Raw genomic sequence first — 21,667 nt, 5'->3', positions numbered from 1 at the left:
CATTTAGCTTATTTCTCATTTTTGACTTCAGCACAAGATTAGTGAGGAAGAAGAGATGGTCTGCAAATATTTTTCCACAGTTCGAAGTATATTAAGATGAATATTCCTACAATCTAATTCATTTTCTAGAAAACTTCATTCATCAGTTTTAAAACCAAAACAGAGCTTATGCCCAAACCTAAAGGTAATGTCTGACTAGAGGCAATGATCTCTGGTTGGATGTGTCTCAGACTGCACCTCAAATATAGTGGAAAAATATGTCAAAAAGCACATTTATATAGCCATCAGTTAAACAGTTCTTAGTTTTTTTAATCAGTGGATGTGGATTACATTAGAGAACCATTTGCATAAACCAGATGTGGATGAATGAAATGATATATAAAAGAAAGAAAAAAAACAGGTACTATGGCTAAATAATTAATTACTTATTTATTCTGTAGAGACACATTCTCTCTATGTTGCCCAGGCAGGTCTTGAACTCCTGGGCTCAAGCAATCCTCCCACCTTGGCCTCCCAAAGTGCTGGGATTATAGTCGTGAGCCACCACACCCAGCCAGTATGAGTAAACTCAGTAAAAAAACTCAGGGCTCAATACTTTTTCTACTCCATGAGGAATAATGTTGAAATATACTTGTAATTCTATTATCTACTGAAAAGGTTAAATTGAAAGCTATCTAAAATATAATTTAAACTATGTTTTATTGAAATATATATTCTTATAGGATTATGCTAGTACAGATCTCCATAGAGGCTCTTTTCCTGAAGAAGACATAAATCAATATAATGTTAGCCTCTAAAGAGACTATCTAAAATATTATATTAATATTAATATGTATAATATTAAATAACATTAGAATATTCTGAGCTCATGAATAACCAGATTTTGAAAACTTTACAAATGGCCAGATAACATATAAAATATTAAAATTCTTACTCAAGCTATGAAACTTTAATAAATTTGCATTTCATAAATGGTTCAATGGCAGTCAAAATTTTTTTTAATTAAGTACCTTCACATAAACAATTCTGCTACCCCTACAATTCTGTAACTTTCCACATTTAAAAAGCATGTTGTTAAATTCACGAGACAGTCTGTACAAAATGGTGACTAGAAATCATCTTGCAAACCACAGGAGGTTAATAATCACAACCCCACCCTTCAATTCATATGGCTTTACAATAACTGCTATGATTGTTATCTCTTCCAGCTTGTTACCCAACGTTTCTTTCTCTGTGCTGGTTGCTTTTTTCCAGTAAGCATGAGAGGTAAGAGAAGAGCTTTTGTGTAAAATATTAACTTACTTAAAATGTCAACTTCTTTGGCACACTCATTTTTACAAGATTATCTTTTTCAAAAGAAATATCTTGTCCTGAATCTTCTTTACATGAAGAACCCGAAAGCCAGTGACTGTTTATTTCTTTCAGAATATAACCTAAATTATCTTTTCCTTTGGTTTCCTCACTAAAGAAAAATATAAGTGAATAAATTTAATTTTATTTTACTTTTTTTTTTGAGATGGAGTCTCATTCTATCACCCAGGCTGGAGTGCAGCGACGCGATCTTGGCTCACTGTAACCTCTGCCACCCAGGTTCAAGCAATTCTGCCTCAGCCTCCTGAGTAGCTGGGATTACAGGTATCTCCCACCGTACCCGGCTAATTTTTGTATTTTTAGTAGCGACGGGGTTTCACCATCTTGGCCAGGCTGGTCTTGAACTCCTGACTTCGTGATCCACCTGCCTCGGCCTCTCAAACTGCTGAGATTACAGGTGTGAGCCACCGTGCCCGGCCTTGTGAATAAATTTTATAAATTTGTTTTCTTCATGTTTTCCTCTTTCCTTGGACATGAAAATATAAAAGTAAAATCATTTCCTCTTGTAAGTGTTCAATTTTAGCTAATCTCAAAAAGGAAGTTGAAAATGATGCAGAAAAATAAATAAAATGACAATCTTATTACACAGTTTCACATACAACAGAACAATTATTATTTGAAATTCATGGAATCCAATTTTATTTACAATTTCCACATACCTTTCAAGGTCCCAATGTTCAATAAATTTATCTACTCTACTGTCTGCCAAACAGCCCCACAGTATTATAACTGATGACACATGTAGATGTGCTTTTCCATATACTATTATTGTTTAATATACACTATTTCAGATTATAGTGAAAAAGAGCATAAAGCTGTTGCGCCTTCATCTGACTTCCTCTTTTAAGTATTGGTGCTCGCAGTACAGCTATTCACAATAGTAGTACATGCTCAGAAAGTGTTGAATAATCAATGAATCAATTTCAGCTGTTTACCAACTTCCACTGCAACCATATTCTTGATAATTAAGGTTGGTCTCAGGCCTTTTGGGGACATCTGTATTCACAAAGCATCAATAATCTTTCTCTTTTCCATTTTTTAAAAAATTTTGCTACCTTTGCAATTTTTCACAATTGCCACAAATAAACCAACCATGTTTTCAATCCTCTGACAAACTTAACCTCACATAATTTTGCAAGATAATTCATTTTAAAATGAGTAAGTTTAGTCAACTGGGTAAGAAAGAATGCAAATAGCTGTCTCCTCCAATTTATAAAACAGATCAACACTTATAATTTCAATAGCCATAAGGCCCATTTTGCTTTTCCTACATGTCTATACCACTTAGCCTTTTCTGCTTCTCAAAACAAACCATTTCACTAATTAAGGCTTCAGAAATTGTCAGTCCTGGCTGGACGCAGTGGCTCAGGCCTGTAATCCCAGCACTTTGGGGGGCTGAGGAGGGAAGATCTCCTGAGCCCAGGAATTTGAGACCAGCCTGGGCAACATGGCAAGACCCTATCTCTACAATTTTTTTTTTAAATAAAATTATCATCTCAGCCCGGTGCGGTGGCTCACACCTGTAATCCCAACTCTTGGGAGGCTGAGGTGGGTGGAGCACAAGGTCAGAGGTTCAAGACCATCCTGACCAACGTAGTGAAACCCCATCTCTACTAAAAATACAAAAATTAGGCGGGCGTGGTGGTGCACACCTGTAATCCCAGCTACTCAGGAGGCTGAGGCAGGATAATCGCTTGAACCTGGGAGGCAGAGGTTGCAGCGAGCCGAGATCGCGCCATTGCACTCCAGCCTGGGCGACAGAGCCAGACTCCATCTCAAAAAAAAGGCCGGGTGTGGTGGCTCACACCTGTAATCCCAGCACTTTGGGAAGCCAAGGTGGGCAGATCAGAAGGTCAGGAGTTCACGACCAGCCTGGCCAGTATGGTGAAATGCTGTCTCTACGAAAAATACAAAAATTAGACGGGAGTGGTGGCGGGCGCCTGTAGTCCCGGCTACTGGAAAGGCTGAGGCAGGAGAATTGCTTGAACCTAGGAAGCGGAGGTTGCAGTGAGCCGAGATCGTGCCATTGCACTCCAGCCTAGCCGACAGAGCAAAACTCCGTCTCAAAGAAAAAAAATTATCGTCTCATTGTTTTTTCCTTCTTTAATGTAAATAGTTTAGTCCTAATGATTATTACCCAGGATTAGAATAAACTACCAGATAATTCTGATTGTCTTATATATGGCAAATAAATTCATAGTATAGGACACTTTTAAAGTATATTATTCCAATATAAATATAACCCTAAAATTAAAACAGGTACACAAAATCAAGTATTAGTCCATATTAACAGTAGTAGAAATAACCGTAAAATGAAAGCCAAGATAAAAATATACTGAAGTCAGTGTTTCATTGTACTATCACCAGCAATAGCCTTTTGATTATGGAGCTCCCTAAAACTGTCACAGATCTCAAACTATCAACCATAAATGTCTGTAACTTTTGTTGAAAATGAACCTTAGAATAGCATACAGGAATGTTCCTTTATCAGATGGGCAAACTAAACTTAAAAAAAAATTGTATTTCTGTATAGTTGGAATGGAAGACATAGCTCCAAAGACAATCTTAATAAATTTATCATGAGTAGGGAAGATAAAATCCTACCATTCTTCAATCAACACTTTTCACCTTCTAATAGAATAGTTTCAGATGTAACACTCCATGTTCCATTCATTCAGCAAATAGCTATTAAGCTACTATAGAGAGCTGTAGACTATTGTGCTATGAAAATGACAGTAACAATAACAGGGTTGAACAAAAAAAATTTTAACCGAAAATATTTATTATTCTCAAGGCAAAAGCAAGAAAATAACTGAAGTCCAGGAAGCATTAAAAATGAAAATGGAGATTTGAGTAAGGGCCTTTCTTCCCCACCCAAGCATGATAATATTATTCTTAGCATCTAAATAGTAGCTACTACTCCCTCACTCTATAAACTGGTACTAAACTTTCTAAATTGTAAAAGAGAAATTTGAAGTAAGCAATCCACTACTTGTAATTAGATCTACTATTGTTTCTTTAGAAGGCCCCCAAACTGTCTTTAAAAACCCAGATCTTTAACATAAAGTTCTGGGACCTTCTGAGGGAATTAAGATGCATAACAAAAGAAGCTGCAAGACACACAGTTTTGTGGTATGCATTTTCCCAGAATGGATTACAGTAGAAATGAGAAGAAATTAACTAACACCTGGAAGTCTGGCTATGAAACTGAGTCACAGACATACGCATGTGCTTACCATGATCTGAAGATTTAAATTCTCTAACACAATGATTTTTAGAACGCTTGCCATGAAAACTTAAAATTTTTGTTTTTTAATGTTGAAGAGAAGACAAATAAAGTGTCCCCTTTTATTGAAGACATACTTTTCAAATTTTTTTTTCCCTAGGTTGGGGAGAAGGGGAATGTTGATTCTGATCACTTAGGCTATGCCTCTATTCTAATCACATTTTCATTTAAAGTCAACTTCTGAATTAACACTGAAAACCATAGTCAAAATGTTCCTGTAATAATGTGAAAATGATCAAAAACTACCTGCAATGTTTATTCTATTTCACACACAATAGTCTTAGTATAAACGGTATATGTCCTCTTTAGCTTAGATTTCAATAGAGATTATTCTCTAACTGTAGTATACAGCACTCCAAAATGTGTGACATGAGTATTAAGTCTGTGTCTCAATATCTAGGTGGCTGTCAGTATAGTACTCATTTGGAGTTCAGTCTAAATCACTGATTTTCAAAGTGTGGTCCCTGGAACAGCAATAACACAATCACTTGGAAACTTGTTAGAAATGAAAATTGAGACCCTACCCGAGACCCACTGGATAAGAAACTGGAGGAAGTTCCCAGCAGTACATGTTTTAAGCTCCAGGTGATTTTGATATATGGTCAAGTTTGAGAACCTTTCAACCAGATGATCCCCATAGCCTTCTCAAACTTTCAAAATCCATTTAATAGATAAAGATCTCACTCACCTAGAACTAGCTCTGTGTTCAGTTAAATGCATTGAATCATTCCTAATAGTCTGCATAAAATACTGTAATCAAAATACCACATTATATTAGTATTTTAAAATTTACTATATTTTCAGACAAAATTTATATTAGCAAACTTTCCCCAAATAAGACACTGTGACAAATGTTTGGTATCGTTTTAACAGTGATGATCTCCAAATTAAATCTTGGTTCCCTTTTTATTTATAATGCAGGAACTTATTCCAGCTGTTGTGAAAAAAAAAAAAAAAATCCATGCTCTTATGACAGTTAAGGTGCTTCTACTTCTCAAGACCAGCTGCTACATATAGCTTTCTGTTTCTCATACCCCCTGTGAGAAATACTAGAATATGACCCAAAGAGGGTACAATAACAAAACTACCTGAACAGATAAAATAGATCAGGCATTCTAGGATTCCCAACCACAGGAAATAGTAAGTAATCAGGAAGCATGAAGTCCCACAAATTTAAAGAATTCTATCCCCAAATGCATCTGGTCCCAAAATGTGATTCAATTAAGTCTACAACAGTTAACAACATGGAAATTGTTCTACGAAAGAACCGTAACTCTCAAAGACTAGAGAGTGTTAGACCTAAGATGATACCTTTAACTTTCCTGAGGCTATTAAAAAAGGAGGACAAAAATAACCCTTTTGACATAACATAAAACCTAGGTTGACTGTCAGAGACCAAAAGGAAAAGCTGTTTAAAAACAGCAGGGGTGAAGTCTAAAAGTCAGCTTTTGCTCCCCAAGATAAAGACTCCTTTCCCACCCAATTTCTGTTCTGACAGGTGATTGCCTTACAACAAACTCCACCCTCCCTGACTCACCTCCTTTAACACTAACTTTTTCATTGAAACAAATGCCCTTATCTCTTCACACCCTAATACCACAAGGGGTTCTTAACAGCCAAAGAAACAAACATATTCTTAAAAACATTTTTAAGAAAAAAATAGCAGTGTTCCTAATTTCTCTCAATTTTGCCAAGAAAATATGGGATAAAACCAAAAACACTATTTTCTTGCTTCAGGCACACAAAATTGCTTTCACTGATAATCCAAAAAGCATTTATTTTACATCACTTAGTAAAAGCATATTAAAATCTTCTGCTCTGCCATCCTAGACCTATAAAGAGGTCCTGCAAGTGACTAAATCCTGGGCGAAGGTGATTAATGCACCCAGCAACATATTTCATTTCCAATTTTCCACTTTCAAGTATCTTCTGTCAGTATATACATTTCTTAGATACTTGGCAGCATTTTATGTCAAAAGGTTTCCAAAAACTTAAAAATAAAACAAGAGACAGTTAAATGCCAAATGCCTTTTCTTAAAAAACTCTCCAGACAGTACTTGACATGACTTCAGCATTTTTAACACTTTGGATCTACTTTAGCAACTAAATTTATTCAAATACAAGAACGAATCTTTGCAAAGGCATAAATTTATACAGTATCTTTTAATGTCTACATTTAGAATAGTGATACTAATGCCTCCCAATTGTGTTTGATATCAAACTTAAGTGAGATCAGAGTGGGAAAAAAAAATGGCAGTAGGACCATTGCCAGGCAAAATTCTCTATTCTTCCCCCATTGCTGGAGTACTGAGATGCCTCTTGGGCAAAAAAAAAAAAAAAAGCAAAGCAAAAACACACACAAATTTTAAGGCAAGATATGTTAACACAGCTTTAAAGAAACCTGTGGCCTGTAATTTCTTTTGGTTTTGTCAAGGGTGTAAATCCCTTTGTCAAGACTCTTCAGATTTCAGCTACACTTCATAGACCTAAGGTATACCAAGCACTCTCTTGATATGAACATGTTATGTTACTAAGACCACCTTAAGAAAAATAAAAAATAAAAAGCTCACACTGCCTCCTACTGTTAAAAGGAAAAACTTATGAGGTCAAATATGGTCCAAACTGCAGGGAGTAAACGAGAACAAGGATATTATCTTAGCCTGTTTTCTTTTAAATCTATTTCCAAATCAAAACCTCAAAAGGGTTGAGGCAGTGTCTACAATCCATTCAAATGTACTGCAAAAAACATCACTAGATATAACTTCAGAATTGAAAACCATCTTTCCCAAACATGTTTTTGACTTGATGTGCGATATAAACAGACGGAAAAAAGGAAGAAAAACTTAAAAGTGCCATCCTACTTTGCCAGAAGGATGGTTACTTTCCCAGATCTAAGGCAATTTTAATAGATGGGTTCTCTTGTTCCCTACCTACAATGAGGTAAACTGTTCCATGTCAGATCAGATTCAAAATACCTGTTCATCTTCTAATCAGATGGTAATGGCCATACCCAGGGCTTCCTCGATCTTGATAGTTTTCTACAAATTTAAAAAGTTGGGAATAGTGTCATCCAACTTGTCACTGAGACACTTCTGTCTTTAAAATTTCACAAATAGCTCTGAAGAGTATCATGCACCTGCCCCATCCACCTCAGCCATGATACTGCATTAAATCACTGAATATGAAACACAGAAACACAAACAATAGTTTTGGGTTTTTTTCTTTAAAAATGGCATTTGTATTAAAAGTCTTAAAATGAAGAGACAATGATTAAACGCATGAAATTAAAAATTACAATTAGTTAGAATTGGTACATCAAAACAGTAAAATTTTGTTCTTTGCTTCTGGAGGAACACCCTACAACAGGTAATTTAAAAATTTAAAAATAATATGAAAGGGGAGCTAAATACCTGAAAATTTAAACAAAATGAAGCAAAAAAAAAAGGGAAACAAATTCATTGCAAGAGATGGAAATTACATTTTAAAGGCTGAAAATAATAAAGAAATTCACTGAACAACAGGCCCTATTGTCCTGGCTCCTTCAGAAAGATTACTGAAAGGAAACTGGGAAGTGGTTTGGGGAATAGCAGATTCTGGGATATGGTGGGAAGTTCACAGGTTGGCACCGGCTGGAACAGCTGAGTTTTGAAGGCACTCTGCAGACACAGGGGTGCTGGGGGCCCTGAATCACATTTACAAAGTCTTTGTACTGTATTTTTAAAAGCTAGTCATTAAAATCGGTTACTGCCAACCAAAAAAACAAAAAGGCTAAACTTAAAACACACACACCACACATACACACACACACACACACACACCATAGTACACACGAAAATGTGCAGATCTGTAACATTTTTTTCACAGCTGATAAAAAAAAAATACTACCGTTCTCCCCCAGACTCCCCTTTGATACAGTAGGTAAACAAAATAGAATTTTTTTCCACAAATATCAGCAGACACTTTCTGGCACCCCACACTGTATTGGCATCAGTGTTAACAGTCCCAGTTCAGATGTGCAATACTTCAGATTGGATACACTGTAACAAGAATCCAACTTTGCATAGACATCCTCAGAATCGCAATCAGTCATGGGGTTGCCCTTCCAAGCTGGCAGAAAAGGAACCCGATCTTAATTTCCAGCTACTCCTGGAAAACAAGGAAAAAAAAGTTTCTTCCTCTCCTCCTGCTCCTTCATATGGTTCTCCCGGACTTCCTTCCATGTATTTAAAACTTGGAACTAGAAAAACGGCTGTTGACCAAAAAAAAAAAAAAAAAAGAAAGAAAGAAAATAAAAAAAAAAAAACCATTTCCACCTTCTCCCCCTCCTTTTCCTCTACCCCTCCCCCCTATTTTTTCTCCGGGCTGAAACTTTTGCTTGGTGGGTGTCAAGCTGCCGATACTGCGCCCTAACGGCTACTTAAACGGGGAAATATGCATCAACCAAAATCAGGGAGAAACGTACATGCTGCAAAGAGCCACATTTCCACCAGAGTATCGGATGGGCAGGACGGGACACCCCCTCGGGCACAGGGTGGAGGCAGGGGACGCCGGCCGCAGAGGCCAGCCGGGCTCCCAAGACACCCTGGCCAATGCAAAGTGGTCTCCAATCTCAAAGCAAGAAATAAATCACATTTAGAGAGTCGGATGCGTTTGGCTTTTGTGCGCAAAGCGCAGCCGGCGCGCGGTGGCCGCCTCAGAGGATCACGCAGGCCGAGCAGCAGCCCTCATCGCCGTTGGGCTGCGCCGCGTAGTTCATCTGCCGCACGATCTCGGCAAACAGCTCGTCTACCGAGGCTTTGTTTTTGGCCGACGTCTCCATGAAGGGGCAGCTCCACTCCTCAGCCAGGGCCTTGCCCTCCCCGTACGAGACCTCGCGCTCACCCTCCAGGTCCACCTTGTTGCCCACCAAGATCATGGGCACGCGCTCGTACCGCTTCACGCGGATGATCTGGTCCCGCATGGGCTTGATGTCCTGGAAGCTTTGCTGGTTGACGAGGCTGTAGACCAGGATGAAGCCCTGGCCGTTCTTGATGTACAGGTCCCGCATGGACGCGAACTGCTCGGTGCCCGCCGTATCCAGGATCTCCAGCACCGACGGCGACGAGTCCACCTCAATCTCCTTGCGGTAAAAGTCTTCGATGGTCGGGTCGTACTTCTCGATGAAGGAGCCCGTCACGAACTGCACGGTGAGCGCGGACTTGCCCACGCCGCCCGAGCCCAGCACCACCACTTTGTACTCTCTCATGGCTCCGTCAGCGCTCTCGCCGCGCCTGCCGTGGCCCCGTCGGGGCTGCGCGCCGGGGAAGGCTGGGCTTGGCGGCTGGACTTCTCTCCCCCTTCCTCAGCTACGCAGGAAAAACCCAGGAGAGAGCAACCCAGAGGACGCAGGACGGAAATCACCGAACGGAGGCCGGGCGCCGGGCCGGCCGGCGGCGGCGTATCCCTGGGGCGCGGGTCCGGGCCCCGCAGCAGTCCGCGGCGGCAGCAGCAGCCCGGGCGGCGAACCGAGAGGACAATGCCCGCAGCTTGCGCGAGGCGACGGCTGGAGCTCCTAACTGCGGCAGCCCGGGAGGGCAGGGAGGCGGTGGCGGCGGGCTGCGGAGGTGGCTGCTAATTGCGCGTCGGGCCGGGACGCGCGTGGCATGAGTCCCCGCGGAACGTGCGCCCACCGCCGCGGCCCATCGCGATCTCTCCCACAGCCTCTACTGGGCGAAGGCTTCCTACTCGCCGCGCGCAGCCCGGCCCTCCCCTCCCCGGCGAGCATGCCCAGTGCGTTCCGGCCGCGCCTTGCCCAAGCGGCCGCTCCTGGTTTTCCGCGGGGCCGGGGCGGTGGGCGGGGCTCCGGATTTGAGTCCGGTTTGGGGAGTGGCGCGAGTTAGGAACTGGCTGGAAGATGGGGTGTGTGTGCGTATATGGGAGCGGGGAAAGCGCTGTAGGGAGTATGCAGGCCGCTTTATTTTACAGCTGTGGGAGTGGTGGACAAGGGCGGCGGCTCTGCGAGAAGCATGTGGGCGCGGCGGGCCGCCTCAGGGATGGAGTAGGCTGTGGTCTTGCCAACTCCCGTTATCAAAGGCCCAAGGACGCCATTCACCCAGCCCCGGGCGGGTGTGTGTCTGGGGGCCGGAAACCCGAAGTCCTGTGGGGGCCGGGGAATGTACGAGCAGCCGGCGGAGCAAACCTGCCCCATAGATTTTTCTAAACCGTTCGCCACAGAAACGCTACTCTGTCTTCTCTGACCGACTCTGTACACTGCAGCCTTGCACAAAGAAAACAGGAGATACTCCAAGTCTGAGATATTTTTCCGACTAGGAAAGGGGTAGCCTCTGGTACCTGCAGCTCTCTCGGGGCAGGGTCCCGTGGGTCGTACCCACCTCCCCGCTCGGGTGCGGTCAAAACCCGGAGACCGGATTACATCCCAATCCAGAAGTCTCAGGGCGCCCGCAGTTAGTTCAGGGCATGCTCAGTCGCAGAGCAGGTTTTTGGGCTTGGAAGTAGGAAGCTTTTGCACCACACACCCACACTCTAGCTCAAATTACCTCTCCCAGACTCTGCACTCATTGGTCTCGGGGTGCGAGTCTGACACCCCTAAGTGTTGTTCATTGGCTGCCGCCAGGGCTTTATCAATTTGGGGCGCTTCATTGGCTAAAAAGTAGCCTCCGCTCGCGATTGGTTATTTATAGAGATTGAGCGGAGAGGCGGAGGCACAGCTGTTCTTTCTCCGTTGTTCCCCCACCCTGTGCCTCCCACTTCCTCAACCCTGGCGTTTTGAAGTAAAAGTGAAAAATAAGAGGCATTTAGGCTGAGAGCTCAGAACTAAATATAGTTCTTTGTTGGTGTTTTCGAGAGAGTCTGACTCCTCGGTTTCCAGTCACGACTGCCCCTTAAAGGGAGCACAAAGGGCTAATTACAGGTTTTGGTCCGCAAGAAACCGCAGAGTTGCCAAGTTTTTTTGCAGGGAGTGGGAAGGGGCGAGGAGCCGAAATGGGCCACTTGGAATTCGTTTCACCCGGAGGGGTAGGGGAGTGTCCAAGCTTGCTTCAGAGGAAGCTTCTTCGCTGGCGGGCCGGGCAATCGCTAGACTTGGCTGGGCTGGCGCTCCCGGGAGGTGCGAGGGAGATGCCCCGACTTGTTCCGACTCCCTCGCTCCTCGCTGAGGAGGGATGTCAAGACCTGTCTGCAGGCTGAGCGCGGCGGCGGCGGGTGCGGGGTGGGGAGGGAGGCGGTGGAGCTGCGTCACCGCTGGCTCCCTGTCCTGATGTCACTGCTCCCTGGTTTCACCGTCCGCATCGTAGGGTAAACCTGGGCATGGCTAACACTTGGTTTCAGTTCCTAGTGCCGCCGTGACTCACGCTGCGTTTGCTAGTTAACCTCCAAACCCCTGGCCGAAGCTTCTTCCGTGCACGTCTGCAGCGTGAAGTCCTTGGGCAGAGAACCGGGCGGGACGTGGGCTGCCCCTGATGCCTTGGGTGGGGTGGGTGGTGCCCACACCCGCGCCTCACCCCATCGTTTAGTAGAGAGAGGAGACTTTCACCTTGACTGTCAGAGTGCTTGGATGTTATGAAGCTTATATAATTCTCCAGAAAAACCTCTCAGAGGCAAACTCGCCTAAGCTGGAGAGAACCCTGTCAATATTCACCCAATGTGTAACGTCCGCCAAGCGTTTTACATGTACTGTCACTCCTCATAATAATAATTATTTACCCATTTTAAAGATGAGGAAACTGAGGCTGTGAGATGATCAATAATTTGCCTGCGATGCCACAACTAGAAAGTGGCCAACCTAAGATTCCAACCCAGGGATTTGCCTGCAGAGCCTAGTCTAATAACCACTAGACCATACTTACCCGTCACATGAATGTTCCGGTATGTTATTCTTTCTTAGAGTGATTTTTAGAGGCAGTGTGATCAGACTGGCTCTTAAACCCAAGGGGGACTTCCGCCCACAGCCACCCTCTGGCTCTCCTCTGGCAGTGCCCCTCTTCCGGTCAGGCTGATGGCCCAGCTGGAGCCTGACCCTCTTCTAGACTACATACGCTCCATGTAGTCAGAACTCTGGACTGCTCTGCGCAAATGGTGCCAAGTTCACTTTCAGGATCTGGTCGGGACTCTGAACTCACTCCTGTGTCCAAGAAATAGCTCTTCTTTGGGGTGTGGACAGTACCTGGACCTGTGGGCTAAGGTGTGCACTCCCAGGTGATTTGAGCCCCCCGTAATGCAGGAAGAGGGATCATTTGCGATCAGCTTTATCCTCCATGACACCTTCCAGCCTGGCCCTAGAGAAGTCCAGGAATTCATAGTTCACAACTGGCCATCCAGCTCCATGTAGGAGGTATTTGTCAAGGTGGGAAGACAGATCATATTTTGTTTAACAGTTTGTTATCTTGATTTATGACGTAAATACTTAGGTTAATGCTATGTGGGCCTCTATTGGTACTCTTAACTACAAATATTAGGTGTGGTTCTGAGTGTGATATAGAAGCAGATGCTTTGTCCTTCCGGGCCTGAAGTCTAATCTCAAGTATTGGATATCAGTTATTATCTGAGGTCTTAGGTGAGTCACTTAAGCTCTCCTAACCTTAGTTTCCCTTTCTGTAAAATGGTAATAATATAATTTGCCCTACCCACCTAGCTACACAAAGATCCTTGGAGAAAATCTGGTCACCTAATCAATCATTTTACAGCAGAGAGAGCTGAGCAGAATTAGGACCTTGCTGTCTTAGCTGCCCTTACCATGTGCCAGGCTGTCCAGAGGGATAATAATTAACAGATAATAGATGGAAACATGTTTCTAAATCTGCAGCACCCCATACATGCATCCAATTACTGCTCAGACCCAGACAGCCTGACAGTCCCTTGAGAAATGACCATTCCTAAGACTCTAGGTAGCCATGTGGATGGGTATTACTGAACCTTTATGGCCTCAGTACCAGAAAGATGCCACAATTTGAGTACTTTTTATTAGGGATTCTTCAATAGCAATTTTTATTACATTCAGATGTACTTCCATAGAAAGATTTATATTGGAGCTTTGGGATTTCAAATGAAGCAATGAAAAATGTACAATTTTTTTTTTTTTTTTTTTGAGACACTGTCTTGCTCTGTTGCCCAGGCTGGAGTGCAATGGCATGATCTCAGCTCACCACAACCTCTGCCTCCCAGGTTCAAGTGATTCTCCAGCCTCAGCCTCCTGAGTACCTGGGATTACAGGTGCGTGCCACCACGCCTAGCTAATTTTTGTATTTTTAGTAGAGACAGGGTTTCATCATGTTGGCCAGGCTCCTCTCGAATTCCTGATCTCAGGTGATCTGCCCACATCAGCCTCCCAAAGTACTGGGATTACAGGCGTGAGCCACTGCGCCCGGCTAAGTGTACAGATTTTTAAGGTTGATCATTTCTTCATGTAAAATTTGTTAGGAATATTTTTACCCCCACTCACAGCATGAAACATTATCTATCCTGTACTATAATTATTACATTTACATAGCTAAGTCTGGTCACCTTAAGCACCATGTGAAATACTCAAGGGCAAGGTCCATGTCTAGTTTATCTTTAGAGCCACCTTTGTCCTTCATAGCACTTAGTACCGTAGAAAGCCCTCAAATATTTATTAATGAATGTGTGAATGGCATTTTATCTTTTTCCAAACTCTATTTGTGTTAGAAGATCATATCAATCCTTGATAAGACATGTTTTCGATCCACAGAAAAATGTATACTAATGTGTCAGTCTCTCTCCCTGAGTCACAAAGATGCTGGAGTGATCAGTCTTCATTTATTGGGGTGAAAACATTAAATCAGTGCTATCTTGAGGAAAGATACCACAGCATCCAATGGATAAACCTTTTGTCTGAAGAAGACAACATTTTCAGATCATGTGGAAAGGCATTTTTGAAAAACAATCTAACATAAAAGCTATCAGGAAGAGACAGCTTAACCTTGATACTTTGCATAAACAGGGGTCCCATTCCTAACCTTTGCTCACACAGTGACCTCCTTCCAAGATACACAGGTTGGGCCTTGAAAGAATTAGGTTTCTTAGAACGTGACTCTTTTAAGTCCTCAAGAAAATAAGTACCCGCTTGTTCTTTTCATTTGTACTAGGTAAGTGGAGGTTTATTTCATGATGTTCATAGTTTTAGTTAGTGTCACCTATAGGTAAACAAAAAATTCTAAACAAATTCTAATTTTGAAAGCATCAAAGGTAAGTTGATAGTGACCATATATCATTATTTGAAAGCAGAAGTAGGCCAGGCGCAATGGCTCACACCTGTAATCCCAGCACTCTGGGAGGCCGAGGCGGGCAGATCACGAGGTCAGGAGTTTGTGTCCAGCCTGGCCAAAATAGCAAAACCCCATCTCTACAAAAAATACAAAAATTGGCTGGGTGTGGTGGCACACACTTGTGGTCCCAGCTACTTGGGGGGCTGAGGCAGGAGAATCACTCGAACCTGGGAGGCAGAGGTTGCAGTGAGCAGAGATTACGCCACTACACTCCAGCCCGGGTGACAGAGTGAGACTCCATCTCAAAAAATAAATAAAGTGGAGGTATAAGTGTGAGAATAACTGTGCCTTACTGTGTTCTCAATATGTGTTAAGTAACTGAATATATTATAACATGACCACATATCCACTAGTAGGCTTAAGATATTTTACTTTATCAATGGTCCTTTTTTAATAATCTTCAGTAACGTCTCTAAAAATATTTTGTAAATCAACCAAACCATCATTATCATTTCATACTATTCATACTATTCAGATTACACTTTGGGTAGACAACATATTACACATTATTTCACACTACTATATACTATTCATATCATACTTTGGGAAGCCATTTTGTAAGAACAATTACTTGTAATGAGATTTTATGTCTTTATATTTTAACAGTGTCCTAAAATCCTAGCATGATAACTAGGAGAGACAAAGATCTGCCTAGTTTTCTAATTTCAGTGTCTGCCTATATAACTTGTACTCTCATTCTTTTTTCCTATTTTAATTATTCTTCAAAGGAAAGTGTGTAGAAGAGTCTTACATTTTAAATTAAATAACATTTTAAATTCAAGTTTTCTATAAACTTTTTTACAGGCAAAAACAAATAGGAGAATCAAAATAGCTATGTCTCAAAGCTGTTGTTTAACAGTTTAATATTAAATAATGATCTCAACATATAAATTAATAGTCCAAGATTTGTCTCCTCACAACCTTCTGTTCCAGAAAACCAAATACAGCAATGAGACAAATTGCACCGTTGCATTAAAAAGAATGTTCCTGCCGGGTGCGGTCACTCACGCCTGTAATCCCAGCACTTTGGGAGGCCAAGGCGGGTGGATCATGAGGTCAAGAGATCGAGACCATCCTCGCCAACACGGTGAAACCCCATCTCTACTAAAAATACAAAAAATTAGCCAGGCGTGGTGGCCGGTGCCTGTAGTCCCAGCTACTCAAGAGGCTGAGGCAGGAGAATCACTTGGACCAGGGAGGCGGAGGTTGCAGTGAGGCGAGATTTCGCCACTGCACTCCAGCCTGGCGACATAATGAGACTGTCTTTAAAAAAAAAAAAAAAAGAATTTTCCTCTCGCTTTTTTCTCACCACCACTAGATTAAAGGAGCCCCCTTTTCTTCTGCAGGTGAGAGGTGACAGCGTGCTGGCAGTCCTCACAGCCCTCGCTCGCTCTGGGCGCCTCCTCTGCCCGGGCTCCCACTTTGGCGGCACTTGAGGAGACCTTCAGCCCACCACTGCACTGTGGGAGCCCCTTTCTGGGCTGGCCAAGGCCGGAGCCGGCTCCCTCAGCTTGCAGGGAGGTGTGGAGAGACGCGCGAGCGGGAACCAGGGCTGCGCGCGGGGCTTGCTGGCCAGCTGGAGTTCCGGGTGGGCGTGGGCTTGGCAGGCCGGCACTCGGAGAAGGCGGCTGGCCCTGCCGGCCCCGGGCAATGAGGGGCTTAGCACCCAGGCCAGCGGCTGCGGAGGGTGTACTGGGTCCCCCAGCAGTGCCGGCCCACCGGTGGGCTCCGTGGGGTCCTGTGCGGCCGGAGCCTTCCCAACGAGCGCCGCCCCCTCCCCCTGCTCCAGGGAGCCCAGTCCCATCGACCACGCAACGGCTGAGAAGTGCGGGCACAGGGCACGGGACTGGCAGGCAGCGCCACCTGCAGCCCCGGTGCGGGATCCACTTGGTGTAGCCAGCTGGGCTTCTGAGTCTGGTGGGGACGTGGAGAACCTTTATGTCTAGCTCAGGGATTGTAAATACACCAATCAGCACTCTGTATCTAGCTCAAGGTTTGTAAACACACCAATCAGCACCCTGTGTCTAGCTCAGGGTTTGTGAATGCACCAATGGACACTCTGTATCTAGCTACTCTAGTGGGGACGTGGAGAACCTTTATGTCTAGCTCAGGGTTTGTAAAGGCACCAATCAGCGCCCTGTCAAAACAGACCACCCAGCTCTACAAATCAGCAGGATGTGGGTGGGGCCACATAAGAATAAAAGCAGGCTGCTTGCAGCAGCAGCGGTGGCAACTCGCTCGGGTTCCCTTCCACACTGTGGAAGCTTTGTTGTTTCGCTCTTCGCAATAAGTCTTGCTGCTGCTCACTCTTTGGGTCCACACTGCTTTTATGAGCTGTAACACTCACTGCGAAGGTTTGCAGCTTCACCAGGAACCCACCGGGAGGAACGAACAACTCTAGATGCACCACCTTAGGAGCTGTAACACTCACCGCGGAGGTCCATGGCTGCACTCCTGAGCCAGCGAGACCACGAACCCCACCAGAAGGAAGAAACTCCGAACACATCTGAACATCAGAATGAACAAACTCCAGACACACTGCCTTTAAGAACGGTAACACTCACCTTGAGGGTCCACAGCTTCATTCTTGAAGTCAGTGAGACCAAGAACCCACCAATTCCGGACACACAGGGACAGCAATCCACCACTTGCCATGATGTACGATCGAAGCCTATCACCTCTTCTGCAGCAGTGGCTCCAGTAAGTCTTTCAAACTTTGTGGTTTTGATGGAGACAAATGAGACATCAGTTCCCCCAATTTCCTGTGGGGGAAAAGAAGTTTCCTTTGTAAGTTTTCCTTCAAAAGCCAGCCACAGGGTCTGGTTTAAGGAATTTGCCTAATAGGAGTTCTGTTTTAGTGGCCACTTGTTACATAATCTAGCAATCAGAAGATAAAAGACTGTGTGTGTGGGTCTTAAGAAGATAACGCATGCCAGGTGTGGTGGCTCACGCCTGTAATCCTAGCACTTTGGAAGGCCGAGGTGGGCAGATCACTTGAGGCCAGGAGTTTGAGACTAGCCTGGCCAACATGGCAAAACCCATAAAAATAAAAAAAAAATTCGCTGTGTGTGGTGGTGCACACCTGTAGGCCCAGCTACTTGGAAGGCTGAGGCAGGAGAATTGCTTGAACCCAGGAGGTGGTGGTTGCAGTGAGCCGAGATCACGCCACTGCACTCCAGCCTGGGTACAGAGCAAGGCTCTGTCTCAAAAAACAAAAAAAAGAAGACAGTAACACGTAGTACTGCAGTATTCAGGCTATTTAAATAATTTTGTGATTGTTATATTTGGTTCTGTCATGGAAGTTTGTAAATCTTTTGAAGTTTTCTCAATCTATTTTAAAACACATGTAAAATGGAAATTACTCCTCTATTATTCAACTATTATGAACATATTACCACAAAATATGAAAATAAAATTCTTTCTGTCAAGGAATTTACATTTTTAAAATACCTATTGTCTTGTAGACTATAATGTGAAATTAACAAGACATGATCCTGGAAAACCGAACAAATATTTCTGTGTTTCACATAAGCTAAATATCCTAAATACCCAGTTCAGACATTTTTGTGTAAAGGACCAGATAGTAAATACTGCAGATTTTGCAGTTCATACCATCTCTGTTGCATCTACACATTTCTGTTGCACCTTGTAGCATGAGAACAGCCATAGAAAATATGTAAATAGATGTGTTCCAGTAATACTTTATGAAAATAGGTGGTGGACTGCATTTGGCCCACAGATCCATAGTTTGCCAGTTTCTAAACCGTGTATTGAGGGGAAAAAAAAATCTTTGTTTCTGAAGGTTGTTTTAGTCAAAATAAACTACTAATCTGTCATTAGATAGAATCATAACTCTTGGCCATAAGTTATAGTAAAATGGTCATTCACATAGTATATTTCAGCCAATATGAGTGTAATTCTGTATGGTTGCTATTTTTACATAAATCATGTAAAATTTCTTCTCAACAGTTAAGTTTCACTCTGTCACCCAGACTGGAGTGCAGTGGCACAATCTCCACTCATTGCAGCCTCCGCCTCCCGGATTCAAGTGATTCTCCTGCCTCAGCCTCCCCAGTAGCTGGGACTACAGGTATGCGCCACCACACCCAGTTAATTTTTGTATTTTTAGTAGAGACAGGGTGTCACCATGTTGGCCAAACTGGTCTCAAATTCCTGGCCTCAAGTGATCCACCTGCTCCGACCTTCCAAAGCGCTGAGATTACAGGTGTGAGCCACTGTGCCTGGCCAGTATCTCCCATTTTTTATTGTACTTCTAACATCTTTTTCTTATCGATTTGTAATTGTCGATTATGGATTATGGTTATATATAGGGGAAAACTAGTCCCATGTCAATCATATGCCTCACAAATAACTTTATAAGTTTGTTATTAGACTTTTGTTTATGCTTTTTTATTTAGTTTCTTTTTAATTTCTATTTTGAATATATTGATCTCTTCCTTTATGAGTTTCCTTTGTGAATTTCTTGCTACAAATTGGAAGACCCCTCACACTCCAAGATATTTTATACAATTTAATGTTTTCTTCTAGCATTGTTAGCGTTTTATTTTTAATGGTTAAATTTTGGTTTGTTTTTCCACTGAAAGGAGAGCATCAGTAAAGATGGCAAGATTGAAATCCAAGCAACAAGATTTCCACTGAATAGAAATTTCTGAGGAAAGTGTAAGGACAGGTGTGAGAACTCTGGTGGCAAGGATGAGGAAGCATCATCCCCCTTCTCAAACAGGAAAGAAGAGCCAAGAGACCTGAAAAGGAGCTAGAGCCAAGAAGGTGAAAAGGTGAGAGTTCCCATTGCAAATAACCTTCTCTCTGTAAATAAAAATGGTAAGGCACCTGCTGAAAGATGGGAGACCATGTGTTAATTTGGTAATCTGAGTAATAATAAAGCTGTTTCTAGCAGTAACTGTGCAGTACAGCACAAAGTTGCCAGGCTGCTAAATTTGGGTTACAGAAATTTGTGAAGATGCCAATTCAGGTTTTTTTGTTTTTATTAAGAAGGATACTAGCAATTCTTAAATCTGTCAGATCAGATTATCTTAAAATTTCTGAAGGCTTTTTTTCCACACAAACAAATAAATATTTATAAAATGAACTATATGCTCATACCCTTAGTGAAAATATACACATCAACTTATGACTTATGTAAGTCAATTACTAATTCAACTACTAATGGGAAATTGGATGAACTCAGTAAAACTGTCTTACCTATGTCTCTTGAGTTTCTCTTTCTATTACATGCTAAATTACAATAAAACCTTGACTACCTAAACTCTCAGAGATACAGTTTTTTTGTTTTGTTTTGTTTTTTTTTTTGAGTAGTTGAGTATTTGTTTAGAAAACATTGCTGTTGTCTGAGTTGTTCCGTCACAGTAAGAAAAATATTTAGGCCAGGCGCGGTGGCTCACGCCTGTAATCTCAACAAGTTGGGAGGCCGAGGTGGGTGGGATCACCTGAGGTCAGGAGTTAGAGACCAGCCTGGCCAACATGGTAAAACCCCATCTCTACTAAAAATACAAAAATTAGCCAGGCATGGTGGTGGGCAGCTGTAATCCCAGCTACTCGGGAGGCTGAGGCAGGAGAATCACTTGAACCCGGGAGGTGGATGTTGCAGTGAGCTGAGATAGTGCTATTTCACTCCAGACTGGGCAACAAGAACGAGACTGGATCGAAGAAAAAAAAAAGAAAGAAAAATATTTATATTCGCTTCATTAGATAACTAGTATGTATTTACTGTAATAAATTTGGAAAGTATAGAAAAGAAAAAAAAAAAACAAAGTAAAAATAACAAATTACCCAAAAACAAAAAATTACATTCTGGTTAACAGTCTTCTTGTCTTTTTATCATAGAATTATTTTATATATTCCATAGGTCTAGTTTTCTTGTGCCTGTTTTAACTTGCCGCTCAATGTAGGCCTCAGGTATTCTATAAACTACTGGTCAGGAAATAAGTCAAGAGAGATATCTTAACATCTTTTCTCTCTTATTTAATAGTTTGGGGTAATATAATATTTATATTTTTTATGCTAAAGTTGTCTCAATGCTACTGAGGTTAAAAGTTGTCCAGGCAGTTGCTTTCTTGACAAAGCTCCTTAGGGCAGCCTGGTTGGGGTTGTTTGCCTGTTTGTCCTGCAGGTGGGATAAAGCATGCTCAGGTTCATGAACTCTGGGGCAGCAGAATATGGTTGCCCATGTGCACAATTAACCAGTGAATCGAGGGCATCAGCTGCATTCTCCCAAATGGTTTTGTCACTCTCCAGAAATTATCTTCCTCTTTGTTGCAAACAGTGCCCTTTGATGTGTCAGCACCATTCAAAGCACCAGCAGTGACTTCTGCATCACTAACACATTTCTGCTTTCTTTGTCAGTTTGCACCCAGGCTTCTATCTCTTTTGCTCAAAGTTTTTCCTGAGGCTTAAAAGAAATCTGCCCCTTACTCTTTCCAAAGTATGTCCTAGCATACTTTCCAAAGTATGTCCCAATAAGCAGTCGGAAATGACTTATTCTCTCAAGGCCACAAAATCTTTACCAGAAAAATTTTTAAAAAGGTACTTATGCTGACATGATTTCAGGTTATTTTCTCTAAATTGTTCGTGTTTGATTTGACTAGAATACCAGGCATAAGCAGTATTTAAAATTGTATATTCATTATAATAATGTGGTAAGAATTCCTAAATATTACATACCTGATAAACCTACTTCTTCATTAAACCT

At 42.5% G+C, this 21,667-nt stretch overlaps 1 protein-coding gene across 1 annotated transcript; it reads right to left on the bottom strand.

Moving 5' to 3' along the window:
• Positions 1-5,431: 5,431 nt before the first annotated feature.
• RAP2B (RAP2B, member of RAS oncogene family) lies at positions 5,432-11,129 on the bottom strand. Its single transcript, XM_002814198.6, has one exon. The coding sequence runs from the start codon at positions 9,900-9,902 to the stop codon at positions 9,351-9,353; it is 552 nt and encodes a 183-aa protein (XP_002814244.1). The 5' UTR covers positions 9,903-11,129; the 3' UTR covers positions 5,432-9,350.
• Positions 11,130-21,667: the final 10,538 nt, after the last annotated feature.

Source organism: Pongo abelii, chromosome 2 (genome assembly GCF_028885655.2).
Source record: "Pongo abelii isolate AG06213 chromosome 2, NHGRI_mPonAbe1-v2.0_pri, whole genome shotgun sequence".
NCBI classification, from domain to species: domain Eukaryota; kingdom Metazoa; phylum Chordata; class Mammalia; order Primates; family Hominidae; genus Pongo; species Pongo abelii.
The sequence above is the reverse complement of the archived record's forward strand: the minus strand, read 5'-3'. Positions and strand labels throughout refer to the sequence as shown.

What these genes read in the sequence shown, in the direction of transcription:
- RAP2B (XM_002814198.6), bottom strand. Translation starts at nt 9,902, where the DNA reads ATGAGAGAGTACAAAGTGGTGGTGCTGGGCTCGGGCGGCGTGGGCAAG.